Source organism: Microtus ochrogaster, chromosome 26 (assembly GCF_000317375.1).
Source record: "Microtus ochrogaster isolate Prairie Vole_2 chromosome 26, MicOch1.0, whole genome shotgun sequence".
NCBI classification, from domain to species: Eukaryota; Metazoa; Chordata; class Mammalia; order Rodentia; family Cricetidae; genus Microtus; species Microtus ochrogaster.
Window position 1 is genome coordinate 3,229,536 of NC_022025.1, and position 20,511 is coordinate 3,250,046.

Sequence of the window (20,511 nt, forward strand, 5' to 3'; positions counted from 1 at the left end):
GCTCATGTTAATCTTCCTAACCAGGTTCCTTCTCTAATGCATAATGGAGGATCTTTTGAAAATACACAGTGACTTCCCCTTCTCAGGAAGGACCAAAGACAGAGCTTAGTGAAAAGGAGCGCTCTATATAAACCTGTAGCGTCTTCAAGAGCGGAGAAAAAGGTCCTTTTGTGCTGGAATAGATTTTTTTCTTTTTTCTTTTCTTTTCTTTTTTGGAATAGATATTTTTGAAAGCTTTAAAGGAACAGTGTCTTGATGAAGAAACTAATTATCCATGCATTGAAAGCCTGTTTGTATGGCTTAATGTGTTCAGTTTCCGTGGGGATTGTTAGTTAGTTGGTAGAGCCTTCAGTTTGTGGAACAGCAGGACAGGGTCACTCCCTGGCCATGTGTGGATTCTCATCATCCCACATACCCCTTTTCTGGTCCCTCTGACTGCAGATATGTGGTCAGGGAGAAAACACAGACATCAGTTCTGCTGTTCGAGCTCCCAGCCGTGGATACTCATATGGTCATCCTGCGTGAACGCTATTTTCTTAATTCTCTTTCTACATGATGGTATTTTAGCCAGATTACAATTGGGGATATCAAGCGGGAGTCAGAATTTGTATAATACCTTCTTTGACCTTTCGGGATGCTTGTTAAAATTTTGCTGGGACCAGCGTTTGAAAGGTGTTCCGTTCAGCTTTCCACACACTAGGAGTCAGAGCCCAGGTCCTTTTCCAGTCTAGACAGGATCATTCCATTCTGCCAAGCAGGCAGAGGGCTCCCTCCCCATGGCAGGGCTTGCTGTAGGGTAGGTACACAGTACTTTGTACACATCTATGTCTTTAAAATGTTTCCTTCCTAGATCTAGGAGTAACTTCTTTCTAAACCTTTTCCCTCCAAAGATGCCGAATAAACCTTAGTAAACAAGTGGAACACAGTTTTGGATTCAATTCTCTTGAGAAAAATATTAATACTGTTAAAAAAATAGTCATGATGGTTAATGTTGAAACCTTTTCTAGAACATATAAATGCTCCTTTTTACTGGAAATATACAAGTACATTAACCTATAGGCAGGAAGCATACTGTAATAATTTGTATATATTATTCGTTTTTACCTTAATCTCCTTGCTTTTTGTTTTCAAATGGAGAGTACTTATATACACATTGGCCGTATATTGTTAGAAAACTTTATTTCCATGTACAAAATAATAGTAATTATCTGAAATTGCCATCCTATTTTGTGGGAAGTTTGAGCAAAAGTTTTAGTCAAAGATGATGACGCACTTGTCACCCCCTGTGGTTTGAAGAAATGAAAACAAAATTTGTTTCTAAAGGAGTTGACTTTTTTCCTTTATTTGACCATAATAACAATATATTATTGCGTGGTCTAGGACACTGTGTCTCAAACATCAACCCCAAGGACATCTTGTTAAAATCAAGATTCTAACGATGTGGGACTGTGGTGGCCTGACATCCCAGGCAGGGCCATTCCTACTGTGAGCACCAAGAGAACTATAGAGTATGCTGGAGAAGTGTGATCCCCTAAAGATAAAATCATGACAAAGATCCTATGTAGGCCTCATGACAGTAGAGATGTTACCTTTGCTGCTTTAAATTTATCATTATAATCAAAAATTGAAGATGCTAGAGTTGTCTAAATATCTGCATATGTCTTTATGAGCCTGTAGACAAAACTATATCTCAATAAACCCAATACTATATGTACATATATATGTATATATATATGTAATAAGTAATATAGTAGATAGAGCTACTTAGACTTATACTGATTACATTTACTAAAACTTTAGCTGCTGGAAGCATACGTAAATATTCTCATTAGAATTAAAAAGAAACCAAAACCAATTGTCCAGCTTGTAAACATTGGAGCCCAGAAAGGATATAACAAAACTACAGTCCCTGAGGCAATATGACACGGTTCAGCTTTGTTCGTGAAGGAATCAAATAAAATTAGGTCAGATCCAAAGAAACAAGTCAGTAGAGAAATATATGTTGCATTACCTTAAAGAAACAAAATGGCAACAAATCCTGGTGAGGATGCAGGGGGAAAGAAATCCTTATCTGTGGTTGGGGCATCCTTAATGGAAGTCGGTATAGGTGTTTCTCAAACTCAAACACGAGCTTCGTGTGTTCCAGCGATGTCATTCGTAGCCACACACCTCTGGGACTCTAAAGTCAGCACTGGACAGAAATAGAGGCATACCGCGATGCAGAACCTGGGTTACGGGAGAAAAGAAAGCAGAAGACTGGAAAGAGAAAGGGGGCGGGCAGGATGGGTGGTGGAATGTGTGTGAATACGTATATGAGAATGTGATGATGCAACCCATTACTCTCTACAATTCATATGTACAAAAATGGATGGAAAAGTAAATAGCATTTAGAACAATGGACATTGAATTGTGGTGAGTAGGAACAGCCAGTGAAAGCATTTTCATTGGAAAAGATCTCAACTCAAGAGTGTGTCTCCATTTAATATAGTTTCTGAGGGTGATTTTTAAGACGGCCTACTTTATTTATTTACTTATTTATTATGTATACAATATTCTGTCTGTATGTATGCCTGCAGGCCAGAAGAGGGGACCAGACCCAATTACAGATGGTTGTGAGCCACCATATGGTTGCTGGGAATTGAACTCAGGACCTCTAGGAAGAGAGGCAATGCTCTTAACCTCTTAGCCTTCTCTCCAGCCCAAGATGCCCTACTTTTAATTAAAGGGATAGGCTTATCATTGAGTAGTTATTGGCAGAGCATGTATTTCCTGGCCATACTCTTATCTTTTAGGACACTAAAGACACAGGAAACAGTTTATGTATTCAAGGTATTTACAGTTTAGGCCTGGAATATAATTAATACATGAGAAAGATAACGACAACCAAAGAGAGACTTCCTGCTGCTCCAGTCAGATATATGAAAGCAGGCTGCTTGTAGCTTACCTGTGTATATGAGAGCAACAGTTACTTAGCGTAGGTTTGGAGGCACGATCTGAAAGTGGTATAGGTCATAGTAAGGGCGTTAGTGGTTGCAGCAATGCCGCTGATGCGGGGGCAGAGCTGCTGTTTAACAGACCAAGGTTGACAAGTGTCCTACAGTGTGACTTGCCACATCATGCTTTACATGACTGATTCCTTAGCCAGATACTCATGCTGCTATCACTGAGAAATGATTCTTTGATTTCAGAGTTAATGAAAATATGAGGCCCGAAATACCAAAGTAAATGTTCACAGTATGTGCCAGCTCCATGCTTCCGGAATCCTCAGCTGCTCAGGAGGAATTGTCTGTAACACAAAGGGAACACAAAGAAGTGAGCTTATCTGCTTGGCACTTATCTATTTAAAACCATTCGCCACTTCTAACCTTGGGCCCATTTTCATACTAGAGGCAGGAAAGGTCAAAGAAGCTGCTAAGTCCACCAGCTCTGCCATTGAGCCTGTGAAAAGACAGACCTAGAGAGTTGAGCAGACCTGTTGTGAAGTTGTTCAGAGTCGTGCATGCTAGTCAGTGCTATTATGCAGAGCTTGGTAAAAACAAGATGGTGAGTAATAGAATGGCCATGCTCATGTCACCGTATGTACATGCAGTTAACACATCCTTTATCTTTGTTTCGTGTGCTCTGAGAGGCACCTCTATCTACACAGATGCATAGACACACACACATGCAAACGCACACACACTACTTCAGGAGAGAAGAAACCACAGCCTACAACACGGGAGTGGATGCCGTCCTCATCAACCCTGCAGGTTGAAATAACAGACAAAGGTGGCTGTCATGGGCATTATTCCAGTGGTGTTACACAATTCCTCTTAGTCCTCAGAATACTGTTCCTAGCTCTCTTTTTATAGCTGAAATTCCTTTTAAAGGAGGAATCTTTTTGTTTATAATTTTTAAAATTCAAGTATTTTTGGTGGAGGTAATATTTTACATAAAACCTTGTAGATGACTAACGATGATTTTTATTGGGAGCAATTCTGAGAGAAGTTGTTGAGTAGGAGAAAATACTTAGATTTCCATGGGGTAATGTACAATGCAAAAAACAAAACAGAGATAGCTAGAAATAGATGATATTGTTAAGACAGTGCTTATGGCATAGCTTGTACTGCCCCTGTGGTAGACACTCCCTTCATGAACCTCAGAAGACCTTGACCTCGCCCCTGCTACGTGTGTGGGGATTATTTGACACAGGTAAACTTGGCATCTTTGAAAGCCATTCTTTTCTGGTAGCTGCCTTCCACTAAGCAAGTAGAGAAGGTCACTCTGGGATCTTAGAAACACGCCAATCACCAGGAAATGGCTGATTCAAAGCGACAATTTTCAACCTGAATGAATTCGGTCTAAACGAATGCCAGCCTTAACTAAATTACTCTCTTTCCCATCTACTGCTGAGGTTTCAGTAGACAGCTGGCTAGGTTTACATAGCTGTAAGCAAAATCCATAGGTCAAACTCTGCCTGTTGGAGCCCCAACACTGAATATCTGACTTTTCCTTTTCTTAAACCACGTTAGGGTCTACCAACAAATTAACAAACTTTTGTTAAGGGTGATCAGGCCAACTCTATGAGATGGAACCTATATCTGATATCATTAATGAGGCTAAATAATTCATGGAACCAGTGAAGACCTACTATGATTATTCTGCTAAATTAACAAAGCAGTTAAATGACTCTCAATGGTATTGCTGTCCCCATAGATCAGGGCCTTGATGCTTCTTGTGGTAGACGGCAGTTAGCACAGAGACTCACAGCTACACAGTGTTTAGAGGGCGAGAGACTTTGGAGCACTCAGCCCTGAGTGGGATGTCGCTGTCACACTCTTCAAGGCTCCGGGATTTTTGCAGAAGGGGGTGGTGGTGGGAGGACTCGGAGAGCTAGTGATGGTGGACAGTTTGGAAGAAGCAGCATTTTCCAGACACAGCAGGACAGATGCTCAAGGCAGACACAGGCCCAGCATGGTGACTGAGTGGGCACAAAGGCTCTCTGCTCACAAATGACAGCTGCTGGGTGACGGAAAGTCAGGTTCCTTCTCTGGAGTGATACGGGGTACATCAGCATCCTCAGGAGTGGTTGATCAACACAAATGGATTGCACCTTTCTAGTGACATGTTGTTGGTGTTTGTGTTGCTGTTGGTATTGCTGCTGCTATTGTTGTTGTTGCTGTTGTTATTGGTGTTGTTGTTGCTGTTGTTGTTATTGGTGTTGTTGGTGTTGCTGTTGTTATTGTTGTTGCTGCTGCATGTTTTTATTGGTGTGGTTGTTGTTGTTGGTGGTGGATTTTTATCTTATAAGAAAGAAAGGACACAAAGTTGGTGGGGAGGGAAACGGGGAGGAGATGGGAGGAGCTGGAGGATGGTAGAGAGAGAATATGATAAAATATATGATATGACATTCTCAAAGAACAACAAAAAAGATAAGTGGGCCATACTTATTCAGATGAATATCTCTATGTGTGGTTTCATCTCTCACCTAGATCAAAAATTTAAGTTCTGCTGACTTCACTGGAAGAAAAGAAAATAAGTTTATTCGGGTATTGATGATGATTTCTTCTTTTTAAGTGTTTTCAAGTACCACGCGTCCCTGCTTATGTAACTCGTGTCACCTCTGTTTGTAAATGCAGTGTGAAGCACTGCAGCTGGAGAAAATAGATCCTTAATTCCCATTAGTGTTGGCATGTCTTGTTCTCACATAGGGCGATAGTGTGCTTGTTTACCGTGATCCGCCTCAGGCGCATGTACCCAAGATGTTTTCTCCTGGCCCCAAGATTTGAGAAGACCACTTTGAAACCATAGAAGCATCCTGTTCCTCATGACTTTGTAAGCAAATATTAGTTAGATTCTTCAGGAGGACCTCTGAAGACAAATTGGTTTTGAGAGTTGTCAAACGAATATAAGATAAAGTCATCGCCCTACGGAGGAGATAGATTGTTAATATAGTTAATTAAAAGGAAGCGTTGCAATATAAGGACACAAAATATAGCAGATTAAATACATTCGCTGAAGGGATTCTTAATAAAGCTGGCTAAGTGTCTGAATCATCAAGGGCTTCTGGGCAGAGGGAATTTTTAGCACAGTTGTGGCTTCCCTTGGGAGGAAGGCCACTGCCAAAGTCTATGCAGCAAATGGTAAAAACTGCTGATCTATGGAATGGCCTAAGTCTCCTGTGCCTGGAGCAGCTTCAGTCGGCTCTCTTTGTACATGGCCAAGTACTCATATTCTTAAAAGTATGTGTAGCTAATACAATCAATTAAAATTAATTTAGATCTGGAGAAATGGCTTAGTGGTTAAAAGTGCTCATTGCTCTTGTATAGGACCAGTGTTTGGTTTCCAGCACCCATGTTGGGTGGCTCACAGCAGCCCAGTACCAGCTCTGAGGTGCTTGACCTCTGTGGGTACCCACATACTACATATGTCTTCTCTCTCTCTCTCTCTCTCTCTCTCTCTCTCTCTCTCTCACACACACACACACACACACACACACGCACACACATTTGTTCTCTCAGTGTCTCTTTCATACTTTCTCACACACATATATAAATATTTAAATCTAACATTTTTCTTTCTCCATATTTAATCTCTGATTACCGACTTAATCAAATTGCCCTCCTTTCACAGACTAATTTCCATAATTCTAACATACTTCATATACTCTAAATAAAGCACATAACATGAAGATGGTTGTTGTAAATATGATTGCCATATTTATGCATGTTCTGTTCTAAACACTGATACTACGAGTTGGATTCATTTTATTTTTGAAACCTTCCTAAGCATTATCGATTTACTCACTTAGCATGCCTCCCCAGGAAGTTTAGTAACAATTTTTTCTTGTGTGTTCTTGGGATTATGTTATCTTTATAGTTGTACAGTAGCATAGGTTATAGAATCTTAGTTGTTAATCATTTGGGGGTCTTAGTTGTCTTATCTAAACTAAGTGACTCAGACTTGAACCATAGAATGGAAGTCAAACTGAGTTTTCTTCTTAGGCGTTATTTCACATATATTGTAAAACGTTAACTTGTTTTAAAGACTGCCTTCCATGTGTGGGCATTTCTTTTCACAGTCTGTTGTCTGTCTCACAGATGTGCACTTTGGAATATGTCATTTGGGGAACATTGCCTGTCCTTCTCTGCGCTGTCATAGTGCCCTGGTCATTATTCCCAGAGCAGACCATGTTACTCTTGTTTCTAAACTGGCACCACCCGCTTGTCCCCTCTTCCACCCCACCCCACCCGACCCGTGAGCATCCTTCCATGTCTTCGGTAAATTTCCTGCTTGGTCTAGCACTACTTGGCCATTCAGCATTTTCTGTGTTAAAATTGGTTATATTGTATTGGATTCATCCTTTCCTATTGTAATTGCTATTCCTACTTTAGTGGCTTTTGTCATTTGAAATCACATTGAACTCATGCTTTTTCGGTAACTCATTTGATTTAAACACAATATTATGTTTCTTTTTGATAGTTGAATAACCCACCACTGTATCATCAGTGGGAGCTCTGTTAGGCCGATTCTCTTATCCAACTAACGTTCTTCTGCTATTTTAAAAAGGCCTCTAGCTTTCCAGTCAATAGCTGGATGTTTCCTAGGCTCCATTTCTCTTGATTCTTCTTTAATCTCTTCTTCCACCCACCCCCGACACTTATGTCCTGTGAGCTGGAAGCTATTTTTTTCAGTGGGAGCTATAACATCAGCCAGAATACAGGCACGCAGTGGGATGAGCTGGAAATGGATGAAAGGGTTACTGTTTACGGGCTGAAGAAGTCTCCTCTGTGAGGTGTGGGGGTTCTGTTTCTGACTCTTCTTACTTATAAGGTTATATCTGTGATCACGATTCATACTTGCTAACAGATTACGGAGGGGCTCACAGGAAGATGTGGGTGCGGGGGAATAGCACCTACATGTCATCTGTCATCCAGGCCTCTTCTGCTGGGTCTGTATCACTCAATGGTTTCATGCTAAGAGCTAGTGGAAATTACAGCTTCCCGCAAGGCATGGGCATTGCGATTATTTCACCTTGCTGAGTCCTTCTCTGAACCAGAGTTCTTTAATTCGGGGTCTCCAGAAGAACTCCCACAGGAGTGTGTGAGGGCAGCAGAGCTGAGCCCAGGTATGTCAGGAGGACCCGAGTGAGCTTGGCTTTCTGTTGTGCTCATAGACAACAGATCATGTTGGGCAGATCACGTTTAAGTCCTGTGTCCTAAATACTGGAAACGTGAAACCTACCTAGAAGAGTTTCGTTGCGTTATGTGGAAAACTCAGTATACATTTCTTCCCTTGATGAAGATGCGTGCACAGAGAAGGTATGATTACCTGTATGTTTTGTGGCAGCCTGGCTGAACTGGAGACCAGATAAATTTGGTATGACCTTAATTATGTGGAGAAACTTGTTCATGAGCTTTGTAACTCGTAAAGTTACAGTTGATGGTGCCCAGGACATAGTCATATATAGTGACAGCAATCATGACAACCATTGCTTATTTTCTCCTGGATTTGATACAGTGTATCAAATTTGTTTAGTGGTCTATAGGGCAGTGTTTTTGCTAGTTTGTCTTTGTTTTTTTGTACATTCTGCTCAGGTATCAGAATGCTTCAGGCTGTTTCAGCAAAGTGCACATAATAGGTTTTTACCCTTGGGTAACATAGTACCTCACAGGCAATGGCTTATTATTCACAGTTTCAATAGCGTTTCTTTGCCTGGGACCTTACCAGGCTGAAGTCAGGTTGTTGTCTGGGTGGTGGTTTTCACCTGGAGCTCAAGGTCCTCTTCCTTGTTGACAGAACTAGTTTTACTATGTGTGCAGGTCTGTGGTCCCCATTTTCCTGGCAGTTGTCAGGCCAAGACTGTGATATACCTTATGGTTGTATCACATAGTTCTCAGCGTGGTCATGGCTGCCTTTCAGACTAGCCAGCCCTGAGCATTCTGTCTTTCTTGGTTTTGGAGGGCTCTCCTATTGTTCATCCCACCAGGTAATCTAGTTTTTGTGTATAAAACAATTTTATCATATGACATCATATATTATTTGCATAGAAAAGGGAGAGGATTATTCAAAGGCAAGAGATTCAGATATTGTTTTAGAGTCCACCTATTAAAACCTTCAGCAGAAGAATCTTGATGATAGCTATTTATGAACATATGTATTTGTTATCTTTGTAGCAGCATTGTGCTTTTTAAACAATAGCTTTTGGATGAATGTCTTGAAGCCTTAGCTCTTTTTTTTTTAAATAAAATATAATGATTAGTTATTTGCATGAATCTTTTGTATAAGATTTATTACAAGAAGATTGAGCATGACTGGAGAAAGGCTGCAATACCATAGTGTGGCCCTGCCTTTCGTGGACTTAGCCAAAGGATTGTTGAAGCTTAGATGCAGGAGGGAAGGCTCAGCAGTGAAGAGCACTTGCTGCTCTTGCAGGGGACCTGGGATGTTCCCAGCATCCACTTTGCAGCTTCCAAGTGTTTGCAGCTCCAGTTCCAACATCATCTTCTGGGCTCTGTGGGCACTGAGCATGCATGTGGCGCATATACATAATATACATAATATGCAGGCAAAATATGCATACATCTAAACTAAAATAAAAAATCTTAAAAAGAGAAGTAATGCCTCTCACATATGGTCTGCTAGTAGAGTGCCTGAAGAGCGTGGTACTGCAAAACTACTATGGCAGGCTGATTTATTTCCAATTCAAGTAACTGGAGTCTAGATTAAAAGAAATTGAGGTTTTCTTTTCCATTTCTTTGTCAGTCTACTTAGATGTTTGTCAAGTTTTAACTTTGTTTTTAATTTTTATTCATTTTCATTAGTGTTTTTTTATTTCCATTTTGATATTGAATTGTTATTTAATTTCATTCTTATTTTGGATTTCATCCACTTCTCTAAGTATCTTAAGATTGATTCAAAGCTTATATCTTTCTTCTTTCCTGCGTTCATTTAGTATTATGTTTATGTATATGTATTTTATATGTATATATACTATATATTACATATATTAGCATTGCATGTTTATGAATTTGTCTTAGAACCTCTTGTGTTTAGGGTTTAGTGACACTTGAGGCTCATGTGTCTGTTGACTGACTCAGTGATGGTGTTAGTTTTTTATTTATTGACTTCCTATCTTTAAAAAGAACACAAATCCTTAAAATATTGAATACACTTATCATATTTATGGTATATTATTAAATTTTGATCATGTGTAGAAGATTTTATATTGAGTCTTTAAAAATATATACCTTCAGAGCTGGAGAAATGGCTCAGCGGTTTAGATCACTTGTTCTTCCTGACGCCCCAAGTTTGGTTCACAGCATCCGTGTTGATGGTTTAGAACCATTGGTAACTCAGCATCCTCTTCTGGCCTCTCAAGATGCTACGCAAATGTAGCACATACACTAACACACGTGCACGCACACACACACACATTCACAGAGACACATATTCTTGTACATAAAAAATAAACAACAAGAAACTCCAAACTCCCAGAACATCCTCAGCTCTTCTGAGGTGTGCTCAGAAGTGTCTCATTTTGTTTAATCATAGTTCAACCTATACTTAACAATGGTGGCAAATTCTTGGAACAGGGTAGATGCTGAATATCGAATTAATGTTTTTCCTGAAGCTTTAAGTACTTGGCTTATGTTATGCACGCATTTTGCTTGTTTTTTCTTAGCATACAATTTTGCATATTTATTGCATAATTCAAATAAAATCTTATAATCTTAATAATACTACCTTTACTTGTGTCTGCAGATATCTGATATTCTGCTTTATGTTGTTTTCCACTGTGTTTATACACACTCTGAAACACTGACACCACAGCTGTTCTGTGTGGTTACAGCAGTGTGTGTATCGGTGTGTAACATAGATACAGTTATTATCCAATGGACTCAAGCTGCCTGTTATTCCAAAGTTGGTCTTTGAGCTTTAACAATATGGACTTTTGTTAAATGTTTCCCAGCTTTTCTCATTTGACATCATGTAGGGAAGCTTTTTAAGAGAAGCGGTAAAAGCAGTTCCATTCCGAAGTTGTTTCTCTAGAGCTGGCATGTAGATTTTCTGTTGCTGTGACAAGATACCCGGGATGACCTGAAACCAGCAGAGGTTTCTACATCCCAGCCTTCAGACAGTTGACTGTTGCTCGGGGGCCTGTGCCATACAGCAGCACAGCTAGGGTGCACGGTAGAGCAAAGACGCTCGCTCACGTTCTGGTTATGGTTGCTGCAGGTCATGCTGAGAAGAAGAGCAAAGCAGAGAGAGAAGCAGAGTGGGAGGGAAAGGGAGAGAAAGGAGGAGGAGAGAATGTTCTAGAGTCCAGAAATGAAGGAAATGCAAGCAGCCAGTGGTCTGACTTCCTTCTGCTGGGCCCACCCATTTAAAACTTCCACCACCTCACAGTAATGTTCATGGTGGGCACCCATGACTTTCACACATGGCTTTGGGGGGACACCTAAGGTCCTCCCAGGACAGCTAGAGGTTGCACAGTAGACTCCAGAATGTCCAGAGCCTCGGGAGAGTGAGAGTCGGAACACAGTGTGGTAAAGGGGAGCAAAGCAGCAGAGCACTAAAGCGAGTTGTGTAATGGCGTAAACGAATGCAGACAGATTGTAAAAAAATATATATACAGCTTTAATGGAGAAATAGACTTACAGAACCACTGTTCCTGCGGAGACCAGGAAAGCAGAAGCAAGCACTGCGAGCACACTAGCCAGATTTATAGGTAAACATTAGCCCGAGGCAAACACGCCCCCTAAGGGGCGGGACTTATCCCTACAGAGTTGTGGGAGTGGAGAGCAGGCTGGGCAGTGCAAGCGAGCTACTGCAGGCGCGGGAGGGGAACAGTGGCGCTGAAGGGAAACCCCTGTGAATGCTGTAAACGGGGTCACTTGCTGTCCTTCACTGATAGTCTAATTCTTTAGCTTTGAAATCAAAAAGATAAACTCACAATCGTCCTCATTATTATCACCTAACTACCATTTCACTCCACTTGATATGAAGTCAATCAAGATGGTGGAAATTTTCAACCTGCATCTTAAGAGGTAAACGTTGTTTGAAACAAAGTAGCCCCATCCTCCTTAGCTTTCTTTAGCTCCTGCTTCTGTCAGCTCCTGCTGTGGTCAGTAGGTGCCCATCCCATCCCTGCTAACTGTGGCTTTGTTTGTTTGTTTGTTTGTTTTGTGAAATGGGTTTTCCACTCCTTTCATGATTTAGAAATACCCATTTGCAGTCAGATGATAAAACCTGAGAGTTCAGAACCTTGTAGGATACACAGCCTATGCCATAAGGTATTTTTGTTTGTTTTTATTAGGTAGATAAATTTTCTTTTTTTAACGGGCAAACTGCGAGTCTACACAGAACCGTTATAAGGAATTTTCTGTATTGTGAGTACAGCTCATAAAGTGGGCTTTTCTGAGTTGAAACGTGCCCTGGCCAGATCAGTGCGTGTAGTGATCGTGTTGTTTCAGTGAGGCTCACTCAAGTCATCCCTTCTATATTCCAGATATGTGTCACAAAGATGTCTACACGGAACTGCCAGGGGACGGATTCAGTGATCAAGCACCTGGACACCATCCCTGAGGACAAAAAAGTCAGAGTCCAGAGGACGCAGAGCACCTTCGACCCATTCGAGAAGCCTGCCAACCAAGTAAAAAGGGTGCATTCTGAGAACAATGCCTGCATTAACTTCAAGTCCTCCTTGGCTGGCAAAGAGTCACCCAAGGTGCGGCGGCACTCCAGCCCCAGCTCGGTAAGGACCCCCCCATATATCAGGGGGTACCCAGAAGGACTAGCCTTCAACACAGCTGCACACTGTGCGGATGACGGCAGGTGGTGTTTGTAGTGAGAGTTTATGCATTTTCTCCCATGGTTGAATATTTTGGAAGAGAGAAAACTAGACAAAGACTCTCTTGAGTTAAGAGTGCCCAGCAAGCAAATATGAAATCATTTAACTTATTTTTAGAAATAAAACAAAACAAATACCTTTTTCTTTTTTAAAAAAATAAGATTGTTTGGCCGGGTGGTGGTAGTGCATGCCTTTAATCCCAGCACTCGGGAGGCAGAGGCAGGCGGATCTCTGTGAGTCTGAAGCCAGCCTGGTCTACAAAGTGAGTTCCAGGACAGGCTCCAAAGCTACAGAGAAACCCTGTCTCAGAAAACCACGCAAAAAAAAATTGTTTTTGGAGTTAGAAAAATTTATCATTGCAAACCCTTTGTATTTCACCCTCTTAGAGATGTCTGTGGACGTGCCTGTGCTCGTGAGAAGTTTTCTAAGTCTGCAGGTTCACAAAGCATTTCAGTGAAGAATGAGCACTGTCCAGGTGTCATCTCACAGTTTGCTCCCGATGGAAATATTTGAGAATTTAACAGCCAGGCGTTGATCCTCAGAGGGAAAGGCCACTCATTTTCAGGAAACCCTCGGCTCAAAGCCAAGGCAATTCTTGGCTTTGGACTAAAGTGTTTGCCTTAGTTTGAGTGTAGTGAATCCAGTAGACTGTGTGGCTTCAGAAAGAGACGTTTACTTTCCTCTTCCTAGAGTTGAGAAGTCCTCGGTGGTGAGCCTGTGGGACCACCACAGGTCTCACTCATGAGGGCAACGACCAGATGAGCCCCTTGCCTTCGCCAGCTCTCACCTCTGTCTAGTACTGCTTCCCTGAGATGGGACGTTTTCAACATGCAGCTTGTCGAAGAGGCCTTCTCATCCAGGATGCTTGCTGCTTCTCACTTACAAAAATGTAATTGGAACTCAGACTTTCGGGGCTGGCTGGCACTTAGTGCTGTGAAAATATTTTGTGATCTTTTGAAATGGAATAATTTTCAGACTTTACCGACACTTACTAATCTTTGGACATTGATGCCCTAAGGGTTTAGAGAGTGGGAAAGAGATGGCAAGGAAGCTTGATTCTGTTACCTTACTAAAAACACATGGCATTTAACAAGCGCTGAGCTCAAAGTTTCTGCGGGATCAGACCCAGCAAAGCCACTGAGCTGCTCCAGTAGTGTTGGCACTTAAGTTTCATTACGTTTTGTGCTACCGAGCAGATCCAGTGTCAATAAAGCAGAAGTGAACAGTACTGCAGCCCCTCTGAAACTTGGTTACGGAGCCCCAAACCCTCGCTTGTGATCGTCACTTGTTATTGTAAAGTAGATTTGCCTGTGTCACAGCTCCACCATTGACTCCCCAGAGAACCTCCAGATCTAGTGTTATGGAAGAGAAACTGAGAGCTGTAGACAGCAGTCAAGCTCCTACCATCTTAAGGCAAGTGTATACCATCTACTCTGTAGTTACCTGGTATCATATGTCAGCCTGTAATGGTTTGCAGAAATTATCATTCTAGATACTACATGAGATAATCCCATGCCTTTCTTTGGGGACTTCTCTCAAATGACAAATCGAGTTACTTTTCTTGCCTTATGTAGAACGTTTTGGAATAAATTCTGCACAGGGTAGATTAACTAGAAGGAAGGGTTTGAGGAGGCCCAGGAAGAAGTGACATAGAGAAACAGAATTTAGGGATAATTAGTAATTTATGGGATAATAAGGAATATACAAAGCATTTTCTCCATTATATTTGTATCTATAAATACATGTATTTAACATCTTAAGCTTACATTAATATATAGCATTTAGTAGTGTATATAATACAGAAAGGATACTGTACTATGATTACATTATTAATTTTTATTGCTTGTAATTGCATTTTCTTTTCATTTGTCCCTGACTAGTAAGATTGGTAACACTGTTTTAACCTCAACAGCAATGCATTAGTTTGATTATTTTATACCTGTGTTAACCGTAGGAAATCATGACCCATGAAAACTATTGGCACAGGGTTCTGTTATTTTTTGAATTATGTGATGGTATAGTTGTGATTGCTAGATCCGAGCACCCTTGCCCTGACACAGCAGTATTGATTTGTACCCTTCATCTTGTCATTATTTCAAACTATTGGTTAGTGAGAATTGTCCCTAGGAGTACAGTTGGAAAGACACCATGATGAAGTGTGGCGGTATTTCTACTGTTATAATGAGGAAATGACTATTTCTTATACAGACTGTGGTGGGACCTATTTCTAAATGTCATACCTTGGAATGGGGGTGTAACTCAGGGGTAGAACAATTGTCTATCACGGATGAACAAGCTTCATGTTCAATCTCCAGTACTGCACAAAAACCAAACACAACACAAAACGAAAAACTAAAGCCACTGAAAACCTTACTCGCGCCTTCATTTCTTGTACACGTGTGTGTTCCTGTGTGTGTTTCCCAGGTACAGGCTGTTATATGCTGGGAACAATGGCTGAAGTACAGGAATCAATTGAACCTTGCTATCAGTGTCTTTTATGGTAGTCTATACTATACTTGTGTTTTTGTTCCCAGACCATGACATGTTAAAATTCAGGGGTATTGTAAAGAATAAAGTATTATGGTGATTAACATATTTAAAACATACTTGATAGTTTCCAACATTTTGTTGAATGCCCACTTTTTTATACTATTCATCAGTATTTGATGCAATTACTGACATGGTAAGCTTGCACTAGGCTTTTCTGTCACCTTCAGCACAGCCTGCCACCCCCTTCTCACCAGCCGTAGCTATCGGGAGGACCACAGGTCGATGCTTGTCTTGGTGGACCAGGTTAGAAAGCATTTCCCCGAGTTGGGCTGACATCTGCTGAGCCCAAACAGAGTGTGTTTCCAGTTCATATTCAGGTTAGTTTTCTCCAAACACTCTAGAAACTGCTTCAGATTTACATCTTTTCATACCATAAAAGTCTTCATGCCATGATAGGCGGTGCTAATTCTGGAGCGAGAGGAGGAAGGTATGGGTTTGCAGGAAGTCCACACGTACACATTCTGGGGTCATGTCCTCTTGTCATTGCTTCTTTTCTGTTGAATGAAAGATTCCCCCCAAAACCAAGCCTCTTCGTCAGCGTGTTTCCATGTCTGGTACTTGGGGCCGTCCCTTTGTCTAGTCAAAGTTAGATCTTCCTTGCAGTTATCTGTTTACTGTGAATTGCCTTAGTGAAGGAATAAAACTGCAGAGAGATAGAGCTTGTTCTGGGGCTCAAGGAAAAACAAGATGACTGGAGGTCACAGAGTTCTGATTGGCTCCTTCCTCCCTTATTTGAATATCCATGGGCACTCAGGGTACCACAGCCATCCTTAATTGTGGCTTTCTTGCAGTTAAGGGTCCTGATCTTCAGTGACGGCCTGGCTAAGACCATGTGTTAAAGGCTTGGATGCTATCCATGCCTCATAAAGTAGGACTCAGAGGAGGGAAACTGGGTCACTGGGCACGTGGTATTATTTGGACCATCCCTTCTACTTCTGGTTTTTCTTGTCTCTCAGTTTCCTGTCTCCCCCATCCCACTTTCCTTCTTTCTTCGCTCCCTTCCATCTCCTGCCCTGTCCCAGATGCTGTGGGGTAGCCAGGCCTTCTGTATGCTCCTGTCATTTGGTACTGGGCCATCCCAACTAAAAGCAATGGACTCAGGTGACCATGGACCGAAACCATGAGTCCACATAAGCCGTTCCTCTGGTGAGTTGTGTGTGTTAGATATTTTGTCAGGAGGCACGGGGCTCCCAGCCTAACACAAATAGTCCTTATGGAGGATGAAAACGAGTCTTCAGTGAAGTCAGTGGAGCTTTGGCTGCATCACTGGGATGCACATTCCAGGATCCTCATGTCGTGTACAATAATACAGCCTCAACACCTATCCCTGCTTCTAGGGATGAGATTTCAGCATAAGAGAGTTTACTGTGTCCCCATTTGGGCGGAACTTCAATCCATGGGGCTGTTTTCCTAGTGTAGTAGTAATAAAGGAAAGAGATGCTCAGTTCTCATCAGTTTAATTTAATTCTGGTTCTGCCAGTAGCTACAGAATCTTAGATCAGTTTCGTTATTGTTCCACCCCTTACATTCTTCATGTCCTAATGGGGTGTAGAATAGAATCAATCTTACGATGGGTCTATTGGTTATGAACTTAGGTAATAAACGTCAAATGCTAAAGAGTAAGCCTTCAGTGTTCTTGATATTTGTTACTGCTGTGCGAACAATGAAGAAGAGCTGCTGAGGTCCTTCCTTGCCAGTGGCAGGGTGGTGAGCGCTGTTCAGCTGCAGCATCCACTCTTTCCATTACCCAGACCAATGTTCCCCTCCAGTGAGCCAGGCAATCGACAGCCCTTTGCACTTCTATGCTGTTTTTGAAGAATGCATTAACATTATCTCATTAAATCCAGTGTCTCTGTGGAGTGTCCGTTGGCAGCTGCACCTTAGCCATCTGTATTTCCAAGTCACCATGGTGCTTTTGAGTGCACACTAAGTAGAGAAGTGATAAGAAGGAAATGGTTGTCCCATAAGGCTGTGTCCATCCGTTCATGCACCCGAGGTTGCAGAGCAGAGCTAATGGTTAGGGTTGCCTGCATCTCCGTGTGTTCTAGTGTCTTCATTTAAACAGGGCAGCATAATAAAGCTGTGTGGAGAAAGGCAATGTAAGACCCGATCTTTAATTTTAAGAGAGGGACCCCCTGCCCCACTCCTGCATTATTCTTGGTTTTGTTCATTGGATAGGAGAGGTTTTACTTGTAGCCTCGTTAAATGCTTGGCATTTGGATTCCTTATTTATATGCGTGGTAATTGCACATCAGACTACTTTCCATGCTTAAAATAGAAGACTCACTTTGTAAGAACCTAATCCTCAAAGCTTAGACCGTCTCATATAGCCCATGTTTCAAGGAACCATCCTTTCATAGACCAGAGCTGTTTTTAGAGGGGAATCACATGCCTTCGATCTGTCTTAGGAAGACTGTATGATTGATCTGCAAATTACAGGCTATTTTCACAATGTCTACAGATCAGTACCACAGGGCAAATAACTGATTGTTTTACTGTTAAACGGGGCAAAGTATTAATTTTACGCCATTCCAGTATTAATAGAATATACTTTAACCACAGCAGTTAATAAATCCAAATCCATTTAGTTAGATAAATAGACCATATGTGCCATTATTATTTTTTCTTACTTGTTTGTTTTTCTTTTAAATAAAACCAATATTGGTTTTTATAACATGAAAACTTTCACAATTTTACAGTTGCCTCTGCTCAGTTTTTAGGTAGTGTTACAGTGTCTCATTTGAAAGCAATCGCATATTCCAGGCAGATTGCACAGAGTGAAACATACAATGTTTAGTCAATCTTTGTGCCTCTCCCAAGAGACGAAAAACTGCTGTCTTCCATCTCTGCCAGTTCCTGTTTCCTAGTACTTGCTGTCAGTATACAGTAGCCAGGTGGGCCCTGCTAGGAGCAAAGGGGTGGTTTTCTGTAGCTACCTTTTCCTTTAGCTCAGATTCATTCTTAAAGGAGTCCAACAGCAGACATGAAGAGTTTTTCACTCGGATTTAAAATAATTTAGAGAGGAACTGTGAGCACAATATTTTCTCCATTGAAGATCATTTATACAAAGTTTAATATAGGTTTTAAATTTCTATTTAGAACTTGAGCTCGGGAAGCGTGATGGTGAAGCGCGACATTCGCAAGCTGTTTCCTGGCGATGAGAAACGGGTGCGAATAGACCCACACAGGGCTAGTCAAGTAGCTCAGAATGCAAATGTCCACTACATTTCACTTGGTTCTTATGTGTTTTTTGAGAGAAGAAAAAGTAAAAACTCTTCAGTGTGATGTGTAATTTAACGTATGTGTAAACAAAATACCATTAAAAATCTCGGATCTCCTTTACACCTTCCTTCCTGTCTGTGGTAAAATTTGAAGTCTATTAGTCTGTCATCAAGCTGTCTATTTTTCTGTGACCCGCATTGCCCCTCCTCCCCACGATGTACCTCAGACCCTATCTACAGAGAAGATCCTCGAGGAGGTGATTGAGTTCACTTGCAGTCACGGGGCTGGGTCCTCTAAGTGATGTTCTTATGAGCTGAGGGAGGGACACCACAGAGATATAGTAGGGAGAGGAGAAGCAGGATGAGGACTCCAGCCAAAGAGAGGCGTCAGCAGGAACCAAACCTGCTGTCACCACCATCTTGATCTGCTGCCTTCCATAATGGGAAATGCCTTTTTGTTGTTGATGCTACCCAGGCTGCAGCATTTGAAAACCTCTGGGGAACTACTACATATCTAGAAAACAATGCTTTGCTATTAGTTAGGGTGTTTTCTTAAAATACTGTCCATAACCAAATTTTGCTATTTCCCCTCGTACTACGTGCTGAATGGGAACAGCAAACAGATGAGTTTTGCTTTGAGGAAAAATGTGTTTAATTAAAACTCAGCAGATAGTCTTGGGAGAAAGTCATCTTTCCGGGAGAATTCTCCTATTTATACACTTAGACTTGAGTAAATGATGCCGAAAGTGTTGTACAGCCCTAGTTATTTCTGATTTCTGTGAAGACAAGAGTTCTACTTTTGGTCCATGCTTCATTAAAAATTTAGCACCATGTAACTATGGAGCTTGGTGCCGCTTTGGGGAACTGTCCTCTCATTGGATACTTTGTTGGAGAAATGGGTTACTATGGTGTTCAACGCTATGGCAGATTGAATAACTGACCTGGAAAACGTCTTGCAGTCTCTGTTGCTGCCTTTGACACATTCATTCTGCCTGTGAAGATGCTCTGTCAGCATCTAGAGATACCTGGGTTTAATAATTGGGACCAGAAAATGATTCTCTTTATATCAGTATTGAAAATAAGAAGCAGAATTTGCCTATCTCATTTCCAAGTTACCAACCATGTCATATACACTTAGAAAAAGTTGATGTCATGATTGACAAGTTAAATTTTTTTCCTTCCATCTTGGGAATTGTTGTTGTTTTCTTTTTTGAGACACGATCTCACTATGTAGTTCTGGCTGCCCTAGATCTCACTATGCAGACCAGATTGACCTCAAAGTCCCAGAGATCCTCCTGCCTCTGCCTCCCACGTGCACCTCAGCCTGGTTACAGAAGAAGTTTCAGGACAGGTACCAAAGCTACAGAGAAAACCTGTCTCCAAAAAACAAACAAAACAAAGCAAAACCCCTCTTTCCACTCTCCAAGTCCCCTTTCCAGCCTCACGACCCTCGGTCATACTCACTCCCATGTAAATATACATAATAAAAATTAGGAGCCAGAATCTGCATATGAGAGAGTATGTAGTTTTGTCTTTTGATATTGGATCAACTCAGTTAATATAGGGATTTCAGATGCATCATTTTTCCTTCTGGATATGTAAAATTCCATTGTATATGTGCCTCGTTTTCTTTGTATTCACCAGTGTTTGGATGTCTACATTGTTGTGTTTTCTTGCGATTGTGAATGGAGAAACAATGAAATATTTGTGCCAGTGTCTCTGTGGCAGGGTGCAGAATGCTTTGGGTGCAGGAACTGTGGTGGCATAGCAGGGTCAAGTAGTAGTGGTTTTTCTCCTTCTCCTCCTTCTTCTTCTTCTTCTTCTTCTTCTTCTTCTTCTTCTTCTTCTTCTTCTTCTTCTTCTTCTTCTTCTTCTTCTCCTCCTCCACCTTCACCATCACTTCCTCCA

At 41.4% G+C, this 20,511-nt stretch overlaps 1 protein-coding gene across 5 annotated transcripts in view; it reads left to right on the forward strand.

The window, feature by feature from the left end:
• The window catches only part of Cdk14 (cyclin dependent kinase 14), a 534,756-nt gene that overhangs the window by 113,994 nt on the left and 400,251 nt on the right, over positions 1-20,511 (forward strand). For all 5 annotated transcript variants that reach the window (XM_005358306.2, XM_026784636.1, XM_026784637.1 and 2 more), the window contains one exon: positions 12,491-12,736. In XM_005358306.2, the coding sequence (XP_005358363.1) occupies positions 12,491-12,736 (246 nt within the window). The remainder of the gene's footprint in view (positions 1-12,490; positions 12,737-20,511) is intronic.